Source organism: Anolis sagrei, chromosome 6 (genome assembly GCF_037176765.1).
Source record: "Anolis sagrei isolate rAnoSag1 chromosome 6, rAnoSag1.mat, whole genome shotgun sequence".
NCBI lineage: Eukaryota > Metazoa > Chordata > Lepidosauria > Squamata > Dactyloidae > Anolis > Anolis sagrei.
The window spans coordinates 28,353,340-28,376,711 of record NC_090026.1 but is presented as its reverse complement, the minus strand read 5'-3'; the positions used below and the strand labels follow the sequence as shown (position 1 = coordinate 28,376,711).

Below are 23,372 nucleotides of genomic sequence, written 5' to 3'. Positions count from 1 at the left end.
ACAGAGGAAACTTCAAGCACCGGTGACATCAGGAGGAATCCCCAGCAAACGAATGCCCGGACTCAAACCGGGTCGGCTTTTTAGCCAATCAGGAGAGAATGCAGGTATCTTGAATTGCTTTGAGTCACTTGAGGGCTGAGAAAAGCGGTATACAAATATAGTAAATAAATAAATAAATAAATGCTACTAAAGTGAATAAAATGTTCTGTAATCTGCTGCATTTTTATGTTGGATCTTTTGTGAGTGCAGACTCTGTAGCTGACGTCCTTTCAGGCCTGATAGTAATAAACCTCTGTCCCCATTGTCTTCAAACCTGGATTGTGCATTGATTTGGCCATTAGTGTAGCGGAGTATGCCAGGCACGGGATCTCAACCCACAGTCTTAGCAGATAGCTGAAATCCAACCTCTGATGCATCCCTAGTGAATAGAGCCTGCTAGCCTCCTTTAACCAGTCAGAGGTTTTGAACTTCAAGCACTTATGAATCTCAGCCTGATCTACTACCCTATTTACTCAAATCTAATGTTCACCTTTTTGAGCTAAACTACTTTGCCACAATTAGAGTCCACATTAGACTCGTGTCATATGGTCATTTTATTGCTGATCCAAAGACAAAGGGGAAGCTGCTCCAGGAGCACCTGGAGCTCTTCTTTGAGGGATCTCACCTTTCAATTAATGGCCAGGCCTCAATGCTATGCAATCCTGGGATTTGCAGTTTGGTGAGGCATCAGCTTTCTTTGGCAGAGAAGGTTCTAGACCTTGTCAAACTACAGCATTCAACATAAACATTCTATAACATAAAGGCATCTCAAGGTTTTGGCTTTCCATTGCTGGAAGCCTTGGAATTCTAACACTTTCTAAACATGCAGCAACTGTAATGCACATCTTTTTTGGCCAAATGACAAAGAGTGCACACTTTTTGCTGTTGTGCATTACATTTGCCAGCAAATGCCTTTTTTGTTTGTTTGTTTCAGGGTTTTAAAACTGGAAGTGTGCATTATTTCCAATGGCACATTAGACTCAAGTAAATACAGGTAGTTTTTTGTGTAATGTAGGCAAGTGTTATAAAACATTCTCTATCTGAAATCTGAAATGGGACAGACACCTTCTACTTGTTTCTACAGCTGAATGAGTAGATTCAGATTTAGATTTATTTGAATGGCTATCAGAACTTCTTTCTGAATTTGAGTATCTAATACTTTTGCAGTAAAAAGGCATTTCTTTCTGGAGCAATATATGTCCTTCTTATTACCTCTGGTTTCTCACACCCACATCTTTACGAAATCATAGGGCATTTCATGGATTGTCTCTTGGGTTCCAATGCTTTGAAACATAGCCAAGGTTCCTTTTTCAAAAACAGAATTGGTCAGCTTATGGTCAGGAAGGTTTTTTGTCAGGATTGCGTTAAGTCTGTTCAGAAGTTATACTGAACATGTATACAAATCATCACATGTAGCTCTCAACAGCAAAAAGTAGGCATGTGCATGAAATTCGTTCCTACAATTTCTACCATGTCTTTCATGTTTTCTGTTTCTTCGGAAGCACGAAACGAGAAGCCACCCTCCGACGAAAATCTGCTCAACATGAAACCCTTCTTTCATATGCATCCGAACTTGCCTCCTTGCCTTGGAAAGAGAGTGGGTGTGGTGCGGGGCATGCAGGCAGGTAGGCTCGGAGCTCTGCTGCATGCTCGCTCTGGGTCTGCCTGCATACCTGCCACACACACATTCTCGGTGATGGTGGTGGGGCGTGTGTGGTGGCACGTGCAGGCAGGCAGGCCTGGAACAAGCCTGCAGCTGGGCACCTCTTACTCTAGAGAAAGAGGCACTTGGCTGCAGGCCCTAGCAGGTGTGTGTGCTTTCTGGGTCTGCCTGCACGCCTCGCCACACATGCACTCTCTTTCCAAGGAGAGTGGGTGTGTGGCGGGGTGTGCAGACAGATCCAGAATGCACGTACACGTTCCAATGGCTACAGCTGAGTACCTCTTACTCTAGAGTAGAAACAGCAGGTGCCAGGTAAGAAGAACACACGTTGGGGAGCCAGTGGGTGGGAAGCTTCCCCCCCCCCCCCATGATGATCCAATTTTCATGCCCTGAAACAAAAGAACCGAAAACTGCCCAATTTCAAAAGGTTAACAAAAAACGGATCAGAGTCCCCAACAAAAGCCAGGACAAAAAACAGGACAAGGTTTTCCCCCAATCCCCTAGCAGAAAGTGCTTTTTCTTTCACTGATAGATGAGTCCTTACTTTCGGGATATTTCTATCCACATAGAAATGTTTGTTCAAAGTTTATCACACATTCCACTTTATAGGAGTTGATCCTCAAACTGACAGGCTATCTGAGTATCTAATACCTTGATGGTAAGTATCCTCTATTTAAAGAGCTGTCACTCCAAACCTGTTTTGAGGCTGACGGATCCCATGAAGGGAGAGCCGGAAAGGACCTTAAAGTTGTACCTCAGCAGTTAAACTAAATGCAGTGGAGCAAACCAGTATAGCGGTCACCTGTGTCATATATCTCCCATAATGGACAGAAACCAGTTCATCAATTTCTAACCAAGGTAAAAGTTTATATGAGAATGCCAAAAATGATTCATAGTTATGAAGCTAGAGGGATAGCACCAAATGGGCAACAATATGAAAGAAATGTCACGAATGACTTAACTACTAGCTCTGATCTTCAAAGCTAAGGAAGAAAAACCCTGTTCTACAAGCAGTTCGAGAAGCACTGAGATGAGAGCCAAGCAGTTAATCCCCATGCAAATACCAGATCTGGCAGCTGACAAATTGTGCCCAGGCAACAACTAGTTCAGCCAAGTGTATTGGACATGAAATAACTCCCTGACACACAAACACACACACACACACAAATATGTCATAAGGAGGTCAAAACACATAAGAAACCATAAAGAAATAAGGAAACAAGACTAGAAAACTCCTCAGTTAGGAAAATCATCACAGAATACCAGCTAAGCAGACACCTGCCAGACAAGGCACAAAGCCATTTCTATTTACTGGTGCTCAAAGAAATATCTGGACTGTACATATCCAAACCTTGCTCTGTGAGATGCAAGCAAATGTTACAAGTAATAATTATTTCAGAGACAATGAATTATTATTTCAGCAAGCCCACAAGCATAAGGCATCTTTGGGGATCATATACGTTTGTGATATACAATACCTTGAAGAGAGACTGGAAATATACAATACCTTGGAGAGAGACTGGAAAATCCCAAGGGCCTGTGTTATTTGATCTAGTAACACAAATTATTTCTGTTGTTGTAATGTGCCTTTGAGTTGGCTTTGACTCACAGTGACCCCACCCTAAGAATTCCTTGGCAACATTTATTTCAAGGAAATGTATCCCTATCTTACTCAAAGGGTGAGAGAGTGCGGCTTGCCCAAGGTCACCCATTGGGTCTCCATGGCTGGGTGCAGATTTGAACTCTGGCCTCTCAAAGTTGTGCTTACATGAAAACATGTTATGTTTGTAACTTTGCCCATTCTGGTGCCTTGATTACATGTCTCTGTTTGAATTTTGTTTTACATATGTGATCCTTTATAGTAAGGTATCCCATATGTAATACTTGGTGGTCACTCAACTCCAAGGATTCTTGGATGAAACTGATTATCTTGACCCATCATAGTCTGGCCTTTGGCCTGGCTACAGAACAGAGACACCTTTGGTCACCTTGGTGGATGATCTCCACAGAGAGCTAGACAGGGGGAGTGCATCTGTGTTGGTTCTCTTAGATCTCTCAGTGGATTTTCATACTATTGACCATGGTATCCTTCTGGACTGGCTCTCTTGGATAGGTCTTGAGGGCACTGCGTTGCAGTGGCTCCGCTCCTTCCTGGAAGGCCAGATGCAGATGGTGGTGCTGGGGGATACTTGCTCAGACCCCTGGCCACTGGCCTGTGATGTCCCACAAAGCTCTATTCTATCCCCCATGCTTTTCAATGTTTACATGAAACTGCTGGGTGAGGTCATCTGGAGTTTTGGAGTTCAGTGTTATCTGTACGCAGATGACAGACAACTCTATTACTCATTTCCACCTCAATCCAAGGAAGCTCCCCAAGTCCTGAACCAGTGCCAGACAGCTGTGGCAGGCTGGATGAGGGCTAACAAACTGAATCTGAAGCAGACAAGACAGATGTCATCCTGATCAGGCTGATTGGGATATAAGGTGACAACCTGTGCTCGATGGGGTTACACTCCTCCTGAGGACACAGTCCCACAGTCTGGGGGTCCTCCTGGACTCAGCGCTGACATTTGAAGCTTAGGTATCAGTGGTAGCTGGGAGAGCCTTCACACATTAAAAACTTGTGTGCCAGCTGCTCCACAACATAATTTCAATTAACCCTTGGATTAATTTACCCACCTGTCTTGCAAGTCATCTGTTCAACCAATGGTAAGAGAAAACTGTTTCTCTTCCAGCTATTGTCACAGCAGTGTGTGGCAAAAGGTAAGGAGCAGGAAACAAAAAGAAAGAAGCATCCTAAAAATGAATTGCTTCATCCCACCAACCTCTCTTCTCCACCAATGCGGGTATTACATCTGCAATATTTTTGAGAACAGAATATACATTGGACAGCTAGTTATATTGCCATAGTGGAAAAGTTCATATTATTTAGTACGATAAAACTCACTGACTAACTACGGGACATTCTGTTGTCAAAAACCCAAAATGATGAACCTCATAGTCTGCAGCTTCATGGAGTTAGTGTGCCCACATAGACTTTATTGCCCATTTTAGAGTTATTTTCACTCACCACCACCATCCCCCGGTAATCTTGCACACAGCATACACATCTCAGACCTCAGTGGATGGCAACACCTAGTTAACATAATCCCCTCACAATACAAGATATATGGGAGTCACAATGGGATTACATAAAAGCCCGTGGGCTCTTTCCTGTTTTTCCTAATACGATCTTTTTTTTTTCCTGAAAACATTTCCTCATCTCTGCCACCAAATTGGACCCCCTCCCTGAGCACCCTTTTTATTTACCTGACTGAGAGCCATTATCAAGCATGTAGCTGGGGGGGGGGGGGGCTTCAGTCCCCCCCCCCCGAAATTCTCATGGTGGTTCGCGAAAAGGCCTTACTGGTACATTATTTAAACTGTTATGTTTATTCATATCATGATCTGATCACCATACTCAATATATCCCATATGCATGGGGGTATTGGGGTAATGATACAAAAGGTTTGCTAGGCTAGACCCTCTTTCACTCAGACTCAGCCCCCCCCCCCGAAACTCAGCCCCCCCCAAAACCCCCCTGAAAATTTTTTAGTCCCCCCCCCCCAAATGAAATCCTGGCTACGGGCCTGGCCATTATATTAACCAGAACTGGAATATCAAAACCCATTTCTGCTCATTATGCTAACCCAACCACATTCCTTCCCAATTGGATCAATAAATGGACACAAATCTTCAGAATAATCCAATGACAGTTTATTAAAGTTTCATTCCACAACCGAAACCAACCAGTGATGACATAAGACAGATCCCCAGACCAACCAAGGAGCTGATCCTAGCTGGCCACTTTTGGACCAATCAGTAGCCAGGATGGTAATTTGGAATAGCTGTTGAAGTACTATAAATCAGCGTTTCTCAACCTGGGGGTCGGGACCCTGGGGGGGGGGGGAGGTCATGAGAGGGTGTCAGAGAGTTCACCAAAGACCATCAGAAAATACAGTATTTTCTGTTGGCTATCTGGATTCTGTGTGGAAAGTTAGGTCCAATTCTATTGCTGGTGGGGTTCAGAATGCTCTTTGATTGTAGGTGAACTATAAATACCAGCAACTATAACTCCCAAATGTCAAGGTCTATTTTCCCAAACTCCGCCAGTGTTCACATTTGGGCATATTGAATATACGTTCCAAGTTTGGTCCAGATCCATCATTGTTTGAGTCCACCGTGCTCTCTGGATGTAGGTGAACTACAACTCCAAAACTCACGGCCAATGCCCACCAGTATTTTCTGTTGGTCATGGGAGTTCTGTGTGCAAAGATTGGTTTAGTTCCATCATTTGTGGAGTTCAGAGTGCTCTTTGGTTGTAGGTGAACTATAAATCCCAACAACTACAACTCTCAAATGACAAAACCAATCCCTCCCCCCCCCCCAACCCCACCAGTATTCAAATTTGTGCATATTGTGTATTTGTGCCAAATTTGGTCCAGTGAATGAAAATACATCCTGCATATCAGATAATTACATCAAGATCCATACCAGTAGCAAAATTACAATTATGAAGTAAAAATGAAAAGAATGTTGTGGTTGGGGTCACCACATGAAGAACTGTATTAAGGGGTCACGGCATTAGGAAGGTTGAGAACCACTGCTATAAATAAATCTGTATTTTGGTAATTGCAGGATGCCAATTCTGTGAGATTACAGTCTCTGCTGACATCCTCTTTGGCCATTGAGAATAAAACCTCTGATTCAACCCGTCTGTGTCTCATCTGGGCTTCTGGAAAGTTTCGCATGCCAAACCCACAGTTCTTGCAGAAGGTGAAATTACATAACAATTCACTCTCTCACAACCTGATCTGCATAACAAGGTGGTGCTTAAACAGGCATATATACTGCTTTATGGTCACCAGAGGAAAGGAAGGATATAATTCTGGAGGGACAGAACCATAACTAATATATATGTATATTACCCCAAAGTAATTTGTAGCTTTTCACACACACACACACACACACACACACACACACACACACACCATTTATGAGCCCCTTTAAAAACTTTTTGCAAACTTCCTCAGTCTCTCAAATTGGTAGATAGCAGTTTGATCTGTCTCCAAGCCATTCCAACATCTTTTGGGAGAATTCGCAAAATGATCCAACTTTGGAAAGCGATATCATTATTCCTTAGCATACAAGTTCATACACAAACACACACACACACACACAGTGGGAAAGTTCTCCCTAACACACTATGATGTTCAATGGAAGAGTGATGGGAAAGAGTGTATCAAAGTGCCAAGTTTTTAATCTAACTGTAGACTGAAATACAACTTAGCCTCTTTATCACCATTTTCTATTGTTTATTCAAAGCAGGATGTACGTACACATTGGAATGCGAGGCTCTGTGAGGAGGAAGGATATGACGATTTGGCTTAAAAGGACTGTTGGAGTGAATTTTCTTTGTGTGGGTAACCCTCACACCACTGCCACCCAAATAATCAGACGTCTTCCCATAAATAACCGATCCAAATCTATTGTACATGAACTCTGTATTGCTCTCAGAGGCGCTTATCCAGTTAAGCAAGTTCCTGCAGCGGGTGTGGTGTGACTGCCAGAGGGTTGGATTTTAAAGGTGTCTCTGTTGCATGATATCTGACTTACTCATTCTAGGCAAGAGAGGCACCGGCGAAACAACCTGGAGACTCCAGCTTCAACGTGGCACTAGCGGTGCCTCCCTGGTCCATTCCATGGCCAATTCCAACCAGAAAGAGCAGGTATCGTGGCCTCTGGACTACCTCTGTTTGGCTGCTAGTCAAAACTGTTCGCCTGAAGTAATGAGGCTTCCTGAGAGGTTTTTTCCTCTCATTCCTAACTCTTCGGTTTTTCCTCAGGCATGGATCCCCAAACTCTTCAAGAAGAAAATCTGCACAACATTTATAGAGCAAACAGGTGAACCAGGGTGAGTAAAGCCTACCGTGCTCCTCTTTGCACAAAATTCACATAGCAACAAGTTCCGGGTTCTCCCAAGGCATGTACAGTATTGTCACTTAGCCTCTTCCTTCGCCTTTGCCTTATTGCCTCCTGTCCCTGCAGCTATGTAGATGTGGGTATAATTTACAAACTGCTCCATGTCAATAGATTTCAGAATGATTTGTAATAAATTAAACTATCAGATACAAATAGACAGTTTAGCATAGAAATTTGGTTTATTCTCTCTCATTCCACTTTTTCAGCTGATTTGAATTGTCCTAGCTTTCCCTTCCTCTTCCCATTTTTCACCTTTCCCATCAGCTTATTTCAATTGCTACAAAAATAGAGGAGGAAGGTGTAAAGACTTTTTAAATTTTTATGTATGATTTAGAAGGATTTTATGTTTTATGATGGTTATTTTAATTTGTCTGTATGGTTTTCCTTTTTGGCAATTGAATGTTTTGCCTTATATGTTGGAAAGTTCCCTTAGGGAGATAGGGTGGTATATAAATAAAGAATTATTATTACTATGGGTTGTTGTAAGTTTTTTGGGCTGGATGGCCATGTTCCAGAAGCATTCTCTCCTGACATTTCGCCTGCATCTCTGGCAGGCATTCTCAGAGGTTATGAGGTTACAGCAACCTGTGATTCTGGCCATGAAAGCCTTCAACAGTATTATTATTATTATTATTATTATTATTATTATTATTATTATTATTATTCCGAGTAGGCTCAGGCAAAAGCAAACAGCTACAACCTCTCCTAGTGTGTGTATTCTTTCCCCTTAATATCTTTTGCCTTCTTGGCCATATTCTGAGGTTGCTTGGCTATATCTGTTCCAGTTTTCACCCGTGAAATGTGTAAAGGTGTGCCCATATTATCCTCCACACTTTTTTTATTTCCATTCAAGTACATTTCTGTGTGAAATGACTGATCCCCAAGAATTCAGTCGTGGTGCTGAAAACAACTTACTGCATGAGCAGCGTGTTCCACAGTTCTGCTTCATCCACCTTTTGGAGACTCTATGTTGCTCTCTACTCCAATTATAGGACTTCAAGTTTGTGGCAGTGAAAAAAACCGAACCTTTAAATGGGGTTGTCTGAGATTTATTTTATTTTATTTTATTTATTTCAAATATTTGTACCCTGCCCTTCTCAACCCCCAGGTGGGGGGGGGGGCTCAGGGCGGCTTACAACCGGCAACAATTCGATGCCCCTCTATACATATAATTAAATACAATAATTACAATAGATAAAACATTAAATCAATTCAATTTAAAAACTGTTTAAACATTACAGCCTGGTGGCCTAATCTAAGCCAAATTTCTATAACCAGAGACTCTATCAGAAGCTTGTCCATAGTCCATTCCCATAACGATCTATGCATTAAAATATGAACATGACATATGAAATCTCTCTTCTATCTTTTCACCAATTTTATATTCCACCCAGTCTGTGCCAGTGCGGAAGTCTTCGTAGTAACCATGGCTCTGTGGCCACAGAAGATGCCTTTGGAGCAGCCATCGTTACCAAATGGGACTCAGCCCAACACACCACAGAGGTTCCCACTGATGCTTATGGTGAGGTGGAGTTTGTAGGCGCTGGGCGCAGGCCTAGCAAGGTGAGTTTTATCAAAAGACAGAACTAAATTAATCCATTGTAAGGTTAAGGGAAAATTAAGAGAAAGACTGTTATGCATCAACAAAGGTATTGCAGTCAAGGCAACATTACCAACTGGTTTGGCAACAGCCCTTCCCAATGAGGTGATCTTCAGATATGTTGGACTACAACTCTTTGAGATATCAATTATGGCTTCATTATGGTGGGAATTGTAAACCAAAGTATTTGCAGTAAAGAGGCTGGTGTACAATGCAAGGGGGAAGGCACTGTATATTTTGGAGTGACCTTATACTGGTATTTGGGGGAATTTCTAAGTCATGGTCTGAGGACTATCTTCTTAACCCTGTCCCAACTACCACCTGTTCTCTCCACTACAGTTCATTCGCCTGTCAGACACATCTGACCCTGCAGCTGCCTATGCCCTGGTAACACACACCTGGAAAATCCCACGCCCAAACTTGGTAGTGTCCGTGGTAGGCGGTGAAGGTGAGGTGCGTGTGAGGGCCTGGCTTAAGGATGTGCTGAGAAAAGGACTGGTGAAAGCTGCCCAGAGCACAGGTAAGGCAAGACCCCTCAGCCCTGTTTTCATTCTAGGCATCCACACTTTCAATGTGAGCATTTCTCATGTCATCAAAATATTATCCTTGTGTCAGGAAGACCCCTAATCCTACCAGCCTGCACATCTGAACAACTGCAATGACTTTTGCACTTAATACCCTAGAACTTTTTGTATTATGCATCAGACTAAAATACCATATAAAGTAAGATTAGGCCTTCAGATATTGTTGGACCATAGTTATCATCATCTCTTGCGTTAGCTAACTAAGCTTGGCTTGATTGAATACGACTATTGAGAATCTCAGATTGAAAATCCACACTGTAAAATACTAACACATATTATGCAATCATGGTGAAAACCATGAATTCTATATGAAGTCGTGTTGAGAGATGCAATGTATAAGAATTTTACTTATTTTACTCATGGCCGTTGTCCTGTGGGGTTCCACAGGGCTCAGTATTGTCCCCCATGTTGTTTAACATCCACATGAAACCACTGGGAGAGAGTTTGGTGCCATCAGTATGCAGATGATACCTAACTATACTACTCCTTTCCACCAAAAAGTCAAGGAAGCCGCTCAGACCCTGAACCGGTGCCTGTCAGCTGTTGTGGGCTGGATGAGGATGAAAAAATTGAAATTGAATTCAAACAAGGGGCCCTCCTGGTCAGTCAAAAGGCAGATCAGGTTATAGGTCGCAACCTGTGCTGGATAGGGTCACACTCCCCCTGAAAACACATATCTGCAGTCTGGATGTCCTCCTGGACTCATCACTAAGCCTGCACGCCCAGATGTTGGTGGTAGCCAGGAGGGTCTTTGCACAATTAAAACTTGTGCACCAGCTGCAACCGTACCTTGAGAGGCCAGACTTGGCCATGGTGGTCCACATCTTAGTTGCATCTCATTTAGACTACTGTAACGGGCTCTATGTGGGGCTGCCCTCGAAAAGTGCCCGGAAACTCCAACTAGTTCAGAGATCTGCAGCCAGGTTATTGACAGGTGCTGGACCCAAGAAGTGTACCAACTCCCTGTTACAGCACCTATACTGGCTGTGGCTCCAATATGTTTCTGAGCCCTATTCAAGGTACTGGTTTTGACCTTTAAAGTCCTAAACGGTTCAGACCCAACTTACCTATCTGACTGCATTGCCTCTTACCAACCTGCCCAATCATTAAGATCTTCCGGAGAGACCCTTCTCTCATTGCTACTGTTATCACAAATACGGTTGGCGTCTAGAAAAAAGAGGGCCTTCTTGTTACCCACCTCAGCCCTTTGGAACTCCCTCCCCATTGAGATTACAACTGTCCCTTCCTTGTTATCTTTCAAGAGCCAGTTGAAGACCTACCTGTTCAAGCAAGCTTTTGATGAATTAATCCAATTGCTAATGACAGCAAGGTCAATTTGCACTGAGCATAGCGAATTATACTAGTTAATTGAAGAGTTTCTACAATCATTGTAATTGGTTTAAAATGTTTTTAATGCTTAATATTTATTTACATCTTATTTCTAGGCGTTATTATGCTTCGTGTGATTTTTGTCTTTATTTTTTATGTTAAATGCGCTTTGATTTGTACTGTACTGTATTATGTTATGAGCTGCTTTGGGAGAAAAGCGGGATATAAATAAAGATTTATTATTATATTATGATTATTTCTGGTGGTAGTGGAAGCATTATCTGATCCACTGATGATTGATATGGGAATTTGATTTTGAAATCAATCATCAGTGGATCAGATAATGAAGCTGAGGTTCCAGTACTTCTTTTTTTAGTTTGTGCCAAATGAATATATGCATATTTTAATAAATATTTAAATGAACATTAAAACTATTTCTTGATTTAAGTCATTGATGTGCTGACTGATACCCAAACAAGGGATGAGCTGGAGATGTCTCTGCCTTGGTCCTTTCACTATTGGCTGCTACTTCCCGGCGGATGTCAGGTGGTGCAATACCGGCTAGACAGTGTAATTTCTCCAGTGGTGTAGAGCGCAGACACCCCGTAACAATGCGGCATGTCTCATTAAGAGCCACATCCACTGTTTTAGTGTGGTGAGATGTGTTCCACACTGGGCATGCATACTCAGCATCAGAGTAGCATAGCACAAGGGCAGATGTCTTCACTGTGTCTGGTTGTGATCCCCAGGTTGTGCCAGTCAGCTTTCGTATGATATTGTTTCTAGCACCCACTTCTTACTTGATATTCAGGCAGTGCTTCTTGTAGGTAAGAGCAGGGTCCAGGGTGACTCCCAGGTATTTGGGTGTGCTGCAATGCTCCAGTGCGATTCCTTCCCAGGTAATCCTCAGAGCTCGGGATGCTCATCTGTTCTTGAGATTGAAAGCACATGTCTGTGTTTTAGATGGATTAGGGATCAGCTGGTTTTCCCTGTAGTAGGCTGTAAGGGCACCTAGAGCTTCGGAGAGCTTCTGTTCTACCATCTCAAAGCTCCCTGCTTGAGCAGTAATGGGGGGGGGGGGAGGAAACATGAGAGAAGCCTCCACGCAGGATTGCAAGACATCCGGGCGTCCCCTGGACAACGTCTTCGTAGACGGCTGATTCTCTCACTCCAGAAGCAACCAGAAGTGACTTGCAGCATGCAAACTAAATGAATGAATATATGTATATGGTTTAGCCCAATCAAGATTCTGACATTTCTTATTGCAGTAGTCTGGATTCATTTCTACAAGATGTAGATAACTGGAGTAATTTACATGCAAATTGGGTTTAGGCATATTGCTTTGTGCATGTTGCTTTTCCGTGTACACAAATTTGGAACTGCCCAGCCAAATGATCATATCTTGGTTTATTGAACTGAGATATGCATTACCTTTTGCCGGGAAACATAACCTCTCCACGCCTTTTGTACCACACAGTAATCAAGCCAACCAGGACATCTGCAATTACAGTAATCTTGATTTCCTATTTTATGAGAACTGGGACAACATAACTAGCAGTTTGGAACAAGTAAAGATTTTAAAACACCTTAAACTGTGGTTTATTATCCTAGTTTGCTCCAGAGTTTGTAGCCACAGTTGCCTGGCTTGATTGCAGTTCATGAAAATATTTTATGCATGGGAATTCTTGGCTTAATAAGCTTAGTTCAAGAGACAGGCAATGCTTTACAGTGCAAATCTGTTCTACTTCATATAAAACAGATTGAATAAGAGAGAATGAATGGGGGGTAGCAAAGCTCTTTTCCAACTATCTTCCTTGTTTCTTTAGCGCAGGATTAGGCAACTTCACTGGAGCAGGAACCATTTTTTACCTCTGCATCACATGTATGCTTTAATTGTAACCTAAGAGTGACTGGAAGCAATACCTCATCATGTCCAGATTTATCTTTCATTGTTGTTACATATTTTTATGATTTGACAGTTATAGAAGTAACTGTGAGTTACATTTACTTCTACAGCAGTTTGGGTGATTTTCAGCTATTGGAGAACACTCTAGTAGGGGCGTGCACAATGTTTTCGGTTCCATTTTTGGCTCCTCCTCCCCATTCTGTTTTCTGGGAAATTCCCAAAATCAGTGGAGGGAGGTGTCATTTTCGTTCTGATAAAATTTAATCTATTTGTGTCAATGGGGAAACTTCAGGATTAAACTTGGCTCAATTGTAGGCCATGTTTACGACTGCAAGTCTGCCAAGTTTCAGAACGTTTCACCGATTCACTGATTTTGGGGATTTTAAAAAAGTTTTAACCATAACATTTTTAAAAAAGCTCACAAGAGGGGGTTCTGGGAATTGAAGACCCAACCATTGTGTGCCACTGTAATTCGTTTTGGTTAAGGCTTTGGCTGGGTTCTGCCAGAGTGCCAGATTTTCCCAAATTGCAAAACCGAATTCTGCACATCCCTACTCTCTAGGGATCTCTAGGTCCTCCAATTCAACTCCAGTCCTTAAGGACCTAGAGGTTCCTAGAAAGAACATATTCATCGAATCTGTGAATCATCAAATCCACAAAAGTTAAACCCACAAATGTGGAAGGCTAACTGCAATTTTTTTCTCCCTATCTATACTTGCTTGATTCCAGTTTGACCAGGATTCTTTCTTGGTTTACTGCAGCTCAAGGTCATCCAGCTATGAAGGCAAATAAAGTAAGGGAGGAGGAAGAAGGGAAAAGATGGGAGAGTGTTGGCTGCCACTTTGTGTGCTGTGTGTATACAGAGAAAATATCAAAAGCTATTTGAGGTGTTTGCACCATGGGTGTTTCTATGCATGCACCAGTGCTTTTGTTAAGATGTACTTTTGTGACATACAGTTTCACATATTGAAGTGATTGCATATTGTGGAAGTTATGTGTGCTTTGGCATCTATATCTGTGTTTTTAATGCATGCACAAATGCTTTAGATAGTTTCATGTTACCATTTGTTTTATTGTGATTTAATAATATAATGCGAAATATGTTGTTTGTTGTTTTCTTTCAAGGCCATTTTGACTTATGACAACCCTTGGCAAAGTTTGTTCAGAAGGGGTTTGCCTTGAGACACTGTCAGTGCATCTACATTGTGGAATTCATGCAGTTTGATACCACTTTAATTGCTATAGCTCAGTGCTATGAAATCCCGGGATTTGTAGAATCGTAAGACACCAGCACTCTTTGGCCAAAAAAACTAACGACCTTGTAAAAGCCCATGATTCCGGAGCATTGAGCCATGACAGTTAAAGTGATGTCAAACTGTTTTAATTCTACAGTGTAGATGCACCCTGTGATGTGACTAAGATCACCCGGTGGGTTTCCATAGCTGATCAGGGATTTTAACTGTGATCTCCAGAGACATAGCTAATGTTCAAACTACTACACCATACTGGCTCTAACATCTGGTTTTACTCCACCTTGTCAGAATCCTTGAGTCCCAGATTTGGAAGATAAATAAATATTTTTAAAATGACATGTTTTTGTGACCCAAACAATTTCACAAGTGGAGGCAGGTTTATCTTGTGAAGGACATAATGCTTTCAAAGTGAACTTGCATGCATGGCTGAAAAGAATTACAAATACTGTGTATTCCTTTCTAGAAGTGCAGCTTTTCTTCTCGTTGTCTCTATTTTTGAAGCCGCGTGTTGCATGTGCATGAAGTGTGTTTCCAACTGTGTAAAAGTTGGAAATGTGCACCTGCTAAAATGCACATTTAGGTCCTGCTGCATGGGTGTGGATGATTTATAGTCTGTAAAGTACTTACACCCATTCAGTGGGCCTATAGTATGCTTTTTAAAGTTTGCAGTAGAGGGAGGGGGAAAATACACAGAGGGGTGTTTCAGGGCTGGTCTCTCTCTGTGTACTTAGTGAGATAAGCAGTTTATGTATGGGTAGTAAGGGAGCACTTTGTTCAATAGGTGTGTCTCAAAATGAAATGATTGTCATTTTTTAAATTGCAAATATATCAGCCACTGATTGGTTATAATAACAAGCCTCATTAGAAAAGGTTCAGGAAGTAGCCAGTTTTTGAAACTGTCAAATGAAAATGTTTTATTTCCATATTATTTTTTAATTTATTTACTTCATTTATATACTGCTTTTCTCACCCTGTGGGGACTCAAAGCAGTTTCCAATGTATTCATGGCAAAATTCAATGCAATACAAAGCATGTAAACCTAACATAAAACAACATTAACATAAAACTATCAATTAAATCATAAAATGCAACTACATTTAGATATTAGAACAAGGGATTAAAACATATTAATATAAACATTAAAATCACATGAACCAAAAGCATGGTCCAGGCTGTTCCTGGATCAAATAACAATTGCACATAATCAGTTATTGTTTCTTGTCCTGCCTATTGCCCAAATGCTTGGTTCCAAAGTCATGTCTTTGCTTTTTTTTCTGAAGGCCAAGAGAGAAGGCACTGATCTAATTTGGTTGGGGAGGGCATTCTAAAGACAAGGGGACACCACTGAGAAGGCCCTGTCTCTCATCCCCACTAGTCATGCCTGCAAAGGAGGCAGGACCGAGAGCAGGGCCTCCCTGGATGATCTTAGCCTCTGAGGTGGTTCATAGGGGGAGATACGTTTGGACAGGTAAGCTGGGCCAGAAACGTTTAGGGCAGTTGTTCTAAACCTGGGGTCCCCAGATCTTTTTGACCTACAACTCCCAGAAATCCCAGCCAGTTTACTAGCTGTTAGGATTTCTGGGAGTTGAAGGCCAAAAACAACTGGGGATCCCAGGTTGAGAACCACTGGTTTAGGGCTTTATAGACTAAAGCCAGCACTTTGAATGTGCTTGGTAGCAGACTGGCAGCCAGTGGAGCTGGCGTAACAGGGAGGTTGAGTTCTCGCTGTACCCAGTGAGCAATCTGGCTGCTGCCCGTTGGACCATTTGGAGTTTCCGAACAGTCTTCAAAGGCATCCCCACATAGATCACGTTTCAGTAGTCTATTCAGGATGTGATTAGAGCGTGGACTACCGTGGCCAAGTCTGACTTCCCAAGGTATGGGCGCAACTGGTGCACAAGTTTTAATTATACAAAAGCTCCCCTGGCCACCTCCGAGACCTGGGGTTCCAGGCTCAGCAATGAATCCAGGAACACTTCCAAGCTGCAAACCTGTGCCTTATGTGCGTTCATCATTCTGTAAAAGATGGCACCTATCCCACAACTATGTGCTTCCACTTCTTTTCTTTCTCTCATACAGGTGCCTGGATTATGACAGGTGGGCTCCATGCAGGTGTTGGCCGCCATGTTGGTGAAGCAGTGAGGGACCACACTACAGCCAGTACCAACCCCAGCACACATGTGGTGGCAATGGGCATCGCCCCATGGGGCATCGTGGAGCAGCGCCGTAGTCTTGTGAACCCCAAGGTACAGAGAATGCACAGCTTGAGCATCCCTTCATTGGAAATCCAAAATCTGAAACCCTCAAATCAAAAATAGTCCACATTGGTGGCTGAGATAGTCACATCCAGACTTTGTTTCATGCTCAAAATTATTCAAAACATTGCATAAATTATCTTCAGGGTATTTATATAATTCCAAAATTATTTGTATAGTGTGAATGTTTACCTATCTGACTGCATTGTCTCTTCCCAACCTGTCTGATTATTAAGATCTTCGGGCAAGACTCTTCTCTTGTTGCCACCTTCGTCACAAACACGGCTGACGACAATGAGAGAGAGGGCCTTTTTGGTTAGTCGCCCCGGCCCTTTGGAACTCCCTCCCCATTGAGATTAAACTGCCCCTTCTTTGTTATCTTTCAAGAACCAGTTCAACACCTACCTGTTCAAGCAAGCTTTTGATGAATGGATTCAATTGTTAATGACAGCAAGGTCGATTTACACTGAACTTAGCAAAATATACTATTTAATTTATGAGTCTCAACAATAATTGTAATTGTTCAAATATTTTGAATGTTTAATTTTATTTATATCTTATTTCTGGACGTTATGCTTTGTATGATTTTTGTCTTGTATTTTATGTTAAATTTGCTTTGATTTGTATTGTATTATGTTGTGAGCCACTTAAGGAGAAAAGTGGGATATAAATTATTATTATTATTATTATTATTATTATTATTATTATTATTATTATGTCTTGTTTAAGCCTGAGTCCCATTTCCAAGATATCTTATTGTCAAGATCCAGAAGCCTTAATGATGCCAAACACGATGTAAAGAGTCCAAACACAGGTTTATTTGTTACAAAAAAGGCTTGGAGACACTTACTTCAGTGTCTCAATTAAGAGCAGCCCTCTTCTCCCTCCTGCCAGTAATAGCAAAGTTACCATCACGCTGTACTACAACACTTATTTTGCATGGATTGTATAGGCAAATACAAGTATTCCAAAATCTGGGTTGGGTGGTGGCGTGATCTGAAATCCCGAGAACTAGAAGGGGTAAAACAGTAAAAGCCAAAAGTGCTGGCAACTGCAAAGAAAGTACACTCAGGCCCCATCTACATTGACCATTTAATGCAGATCGAACTGCATTATATGTTCAGTATAGGCATATATAATGCAGTTCAATGTAGTTAAATTGGATTATATGAGTCTACACTGACCATAATGCAGTTTGATCCACATTAAATAGTCAGTGTAGATGGGGGCAGAGATTAATTATGACTGCTGAATTTTTTAGCTGGATGCTCAAGTTTGAGTATTCTTGCCTTTCTTTTAGTCACTGTATATACAAATATGGGAAGTGTCGCCCCAAGGGAAGCAAAGCAGAGTTTGACAGAGCTCGGAGCAGTGGGGCCTGTAACAGTGGGGCCGTATATTTGGATAGAGTGAAAATGGGCTTCATGATGGGCATTGCTATTGGTATGACAGCAGGTGCACCATTTGGTACATCTTCTTGTCTCGGGATTGGCATAAGAGGACAAGAACTGATGGGTGGCATTAGCAAAACCATGATGCAGAATGAACATTTGGGACATTTATGGCAATCGGCATAGGAATCCAGTGTTAACCTGACACTTTTCAACCATGAAAACTAGTCAAAGTGTTTTTGTGTAATACAATAAAAGTCTTTGCATCAGAGGAGAGCATGTGCAAATACTAATATTCCAATATATTTTTAAAAAAATCAGAAATCCAAAAGATTTCTAGTCTCAAACATTTTGGATAAGGTAGAATCAACCTGAAGGGATGAAGCAGTGAAAGCAAAGACTGCTGAAATTTGAGCTGGATGTGAGAGAACTTTCTAGCCTTTCCTGTATTCACTCCTTCTTTTTTTTCATTTTGAAGGGTTTGTTCCCAGCACGTTATCAACGGACTGTCCCGAAGAGTCCCTTCTGTCCTCTGGATGCCAACCACTCTGCTTTCTTCTTGGTGGACAATGGGACAGAAGCCAGGGCAGGCGGTGAGGCTTCCTTCCGTGCCCGCCTGGAGCGCTACATTGCCCAGCAGAAAGTAGGAGCTGGTGGTGAGACAATTTACTTTGTATACTGTGATTTTGCATCCTTTGCTTACCACAGTTACTCTAACTTGCCTCCCAGAAACCATTCTGTGAGTTGTATCCAGATAGGGATTTTACTACACTGTTTCATTTTACTACACTGCTTCATTTATAGATTTTCACAACTAATTTAAGTCCCATTTAGCTCCATGGATGTATTGCAACATATCTAAAACTATTCTGTATAAGTATGTAATTGCAGTTCATGTTTCTTGCTCATTTAGTATAACTCCCAAACTAGCATAATAAAGTACTGTGTTCCATTGGGATTCACTATGGTTTAGTTCTCAGACCCCTTGTGGACACCAAAAGATGTGGAGGCTCAAGTGCCATTAAATACAGTGACATAGTCAAATGTTGTCCCTTATATAAAATGGACAAACCAAGATTTGGTTTTGGAATTTTTTAAAAAAACATTTTCATATCATGTATGATAGAATCCATGGATGCATAATCCATCAACGTGGAAGGCTGACTGTACTTTATTTTCTTTTAATGTGGACCACATCCACACAGCGTCACTGCCCATGAAAAGCCCTAGACACTGTTATGATTCCTGTTTTGTTGTTAACTGTTGTTGATTTCAATTTATGGCAACCCTGTGAATAAAAGTCTTCCAAGTCACCCTCTCATCCACAGTTGAGATGATCAGGTCTTTCAAACTCAGAGCTGTGGCTTCATTGTTTGAGTCGTCCATTGGAATGTAGTATTCCTCTTTCCTACTACCTTACCAAGCATTATTCAATTTTTTTTGTTGAGTTGTCTTCTCATAATATGGCAAAGGTACAACAGTCTCAGCTTAGTCATCTTGGCATCTAAGGAGAGTTTAGACTTGATTTGATCTAGGACCCATTTATTTGTCTTTTTCAGCAGTTCACTGTTTCCTATCTCCAACTCTACTCTTTATTACAGTGGTTCCCAACCAGTGGTCCGCAAGAACTAAAATATGGTCCGTGGCCTCACTGTTACTACACTGTTGCAATGAGAGAGACCGGTCTCTCGAAACACTCTTATAGTGGTGAAGCTTATTAAATATGGCTTTCTGTGAGCGAGCAGATGGAGACTACTGCACGGCATATGTTCTGTATCTGAAATTAGTGCTGATGTTGTGTATCCAACTTTTTTTTAAAGTTGACCAAAAACTGATTCGTAACATTCGTACTAATGTTGGAGAGTGGTCCCTAGTCATGTGGTCCCTGGTCAAAGTGGTCCCTAGTCAAAAAAGGGTTGGGAACTACTGCTTTATTATGATCACCTGTCCTGCTTTCTTAGTTGTGAACTAGTTTAAGTCTTCTCCAATTGGACTTGTGGTACCTGTGCTTCTTCACTTCATTCCCTCATCTTAACTCCGACAGGTTGTGGGAGTATTGAGATTCCTGTCTTGGTGATGCTTATCAGTGGAGATTCATCTATGTTCAAGGTAATGAGTAGGAGATTCTGTGAAGGCAGTTGGAAGAGGTTGGGGCACAAATACAGAACTGTGGGTGTGAATAGATACAGATAGCAGGATGTGTGAACACAAAGAAGGACTTCTGGAAATAGAGGGAGAGTATGTCCATGTATGCAGGCAACAGGGCAAAGCCTATTGTAAAGCAGAGAATTGGCTTGGAGTGTCAAGAAATGGCAGTAATGTGTCAGTTGATGTAGTAGGAATAGTATTCCTTTTTTACTGCCAGAATCAGAAAGAAGCACGTATGGGGCAACCTGACATATGGGTGCTCTGCATTTTCATTTAGGTGCTTCCAGAAGGGAGGATTGATTCCTACTTCTTATTCTGGTACAGTACAATGTTTTTGGCCAGTCACAGTGGACAACCATGGAAAGTATGGCCTGTTGAGAAGGACCTGTTGCTGAGTGCAGTTTGGAGAATGACTAGGGACCCAAATGTGAAGTAGAGACTTCAGAAAGAGACAGTTTGGCAGTGGCTCATTTTGTCATGCCAACTACAGTTGGCTCTCCACATTAGCAGGTTTTACTTCTGCAGATTTGATTAATATGTTCTCTCTAGGGATCTCTACGTCCTCCAGGACAACTCTCTGGTCAACTTCTGATGGACTTTATTGTCAACTCCCCCTGTGAACCGAACATAAAATCACACTGGAGGACTTAGAGACCCCTAAAGAAGTGTTCTCTCTAGAAATCTATTGATTCTAGATATGATCTGCATCACTAGAGGAAGTTAACCATCAGAGTCATGCTGGAGGACCTTAGGATTCTAGAGAGGTGTTCTTACAGTTAAGCATTTTTTCTTCACTTTTGCAAGGTCCCTGTACCCCTAACCCAAGCAACTGTCTTGTTCTCTTCCCCAGCGTGTGTCTGAAGCTGTGCATGCCTCTATCCCCTGCCTTCTGCTGGCAGGAACTGGAGGAGCAGCTGACTGCTTAGCTGAGTTACTGGAAGAGACACAGCCTGGAGAGTCCCTGAAGACACTGGCAATGAAGAAGATGCAGGGAAAGTTTCCTGACAATGAACTGGAACATTTGGCAGAGGAGGTGAGATCTCCAACCCCTTTTTGTCTCTGCCACTGCCTATGCCGTGCATTTCTTATTTTGCTGTCTCAGAAATTCGTGGAATTAATTCAGATTTCTTCCCATTCCATTTGAACATCTGAAACTTTCCTTCCATAGCTATGGATATCTCACCAGTCCTCCCTCAGTTATTAAGTGGGCATGTGAGAATTTCTTAGTCTATGGGGAGAAAAGTCTCATCCCCACACTCCTTTAAGCAATTTCTAATGATCTCTGCATTCTTTACATTACCAGGTGGAGCGTATTGGGGCTCTGAGGGAATTGGTGACTGTTTATTCAGATCAAGAAGGTTTAGAGGAGTTTGAGACCATTCTACTCAAAGCCTTGGTGAAAGGTAGGTATCCAGGCACATCTACCTTTAGTTGGAACCTGGCTTCATGTTTCTCGCTCCTGGGCTAACCATGTGCTCAGTGGCACCATCCTGTTTCTGTTCTGAATGAAAATGTCCATGAGTGGGAAAATGTGGGAAGACGTGATGTCCTTTTTCCCCTCACCCCACCTTGGGTCTGTCCATTCCAGGGACTGGGGCAAGCCAAGGCTAATGGTTTCACTCTCCCTTTTCTTTCTTCATGACAGCTTGTAGGCGCTCAAGTGAGGCCACCTCCTACTTGGATGAGCTGCGTTTGGCTGTAGCCTGGAACCGCGTGGACATTGCCAGCACTGAGCTATTCCGTGGTGACATTCTCTGGGATGTGAGTCTACAGGGGAAGGGACAGGAAGAAATAAATACTCTCTCCCCCTCACCCCTTTACTGCCCTCTCTAATGACCTTCTTAACTCTTGAGTTCTAAGTGTTGTTGCCCTTCTTTTTCAGAGTGAGTCTTGTGAGAAAGATGGGCCAAGAGAGACTTGAAATAGACTTCACTTTAAAAGGAGATTAATATGATGTAGAGTGGGATTAGCTAGGAACTAACATGAAGAGCAGTGTATGAAATTGATTAAAAGATGGAGAGTCAGGACAGTGTAGGTGTAGGGGAAATCCTTTGTTTGGGGAGTACAATAGATCAGCCCAAATCCCTTTCCAAAAAGCATGATGACTGCACTCTTGACTTTCAGAATAGCACTTCTACCCAAAATTTGGGAACCTGACTTGTGAAGACTACTGTTACCAAAATGCCAAATCAGCATGGCCACTGAAGTATCAATTCTCTCCCAAAAGTAATGTTTCTAAACTCTATGGCAATCCGCTGACTCTCATCACTTATTTTCATGAATTGTACGCTTGGCCTTCTGCATCCATGAATTCTGCATCCACATATTAGACAACTCACAGTTTGAAGACAAACAGATAGTTAGATAGATAGATAGATAGATAGATAGATAGATAGATAGATATGCAGGTATCCAAAAAGTAAGCCTTGGTTCTTCCATTTTATAAAAGGAGGCCATCGTGCTCTGCCATTGTACAAAAATTGGACTTGAGCATCCACAGATTTTGGTACACATGGAGGGAGATCCTGGAACCAAACCCCAGCAAATGCTCAGGGCTTACTGTAAAACCATTCCTTCTTCATTCCTCACTCCTCACCATTTGTCCATCATTCATATTCTGTGATTTGTCACAGCCCAGCCTACTGGAGGATCCGATGCGCGATGCCTTACTAGGAGACCGCCCTGCCTTAGTTCGCTTGTTTGTGGAGAATGGCTTGGATGTTGGACAGTTCCTGACATGGAAACAGCTGGAGTACCTGTATGCAGGGGTTCCTGAGGCCTCCTTGCTGCACCAGCTTCTGGAGCGACGCCATGGGACAGTCTCTGAGTCCTCCTCACCCCCTGAATATCTGCTAGTGGAACGATCTCTGCCAGATTTCCACTTGCCCCAAGTGGCCCACATCCTGCATGAGCTACTCGGAGATGTCTGTGGTCCCTTTTATGCTGGACTCCACCCTGATGGTCACAAAGGGGCAGGGGTAAGTTTTGGGGGTACTCAAGTCTAATGGAACACCATGGAAAGTGGCAAAGTGATTCTGGGGACAGGCTTTATCTGAAGAGAGTTTTGAGAGTTTCTCTTGCATTTATTTTTGTCTCTTCCTTTTTCAGAAAAATCCAGAGATTGGTAAACTTAAGTTTTTGGAGAACATATCCCAGAAAACTTTGTGAAGCATGATTAGGGGC

General features: G+C 42.2%; 1 protein-coding gene across 1 annotated transcript in view; it reads left to right on the top strand.

The window, feature by feature from the left end:
- The first annotated feature begins 7,184 nt into the window (after nt 1-7,184).
- TRPM4 (transient receptor potential cation channel subfamily M member 4) overlaps nt 7,185-23,372 on the top strand; it is a 33,654-nt gene continuing 17,466 nt past the window's right edge. The window contains exons 1-11 of the mRNA XM_067469980.1: nt 7,185-7,470; nt 7,588-7,655; nt 9,118-9,286; nt 9,663-9,843; nt 16,475-16,641; nt 18,520-18,697; nt 20,086-20,150; nt 21,040-21,222; nt 21,493-21,592; nt 21,835-21,950; nt 22,823-23,167. Coding sequence (XP_067326081.1) covers nt 7,342-7,470; nt 7,588-7,655; nt 9,118-9,286; nt 9,663-9,843; nt 16,475-16,641; nt 18,520-18,697; nt 20,086-20,150; nt 21,040-21,222; nt 21,493-21,592; nt 21,835-21,950; nt 22,823-23,167 — 1,701 coding nt within the window. The 5' untranslated portion in view covers nt 7,185-7,341. The remainder of the gene's footprint in view (nt 7,471-7,587; nt 7,656-9,117; nt 9,287-9,662; nt 9,844-16,474; nt 16,642-18,519; nt 18,698-20,085; nt 20,151-21,039; nt 21,223-21,492; nt 21,593-21,834; nt 21,951-22,822; nt 23,168-23,372) is intronic.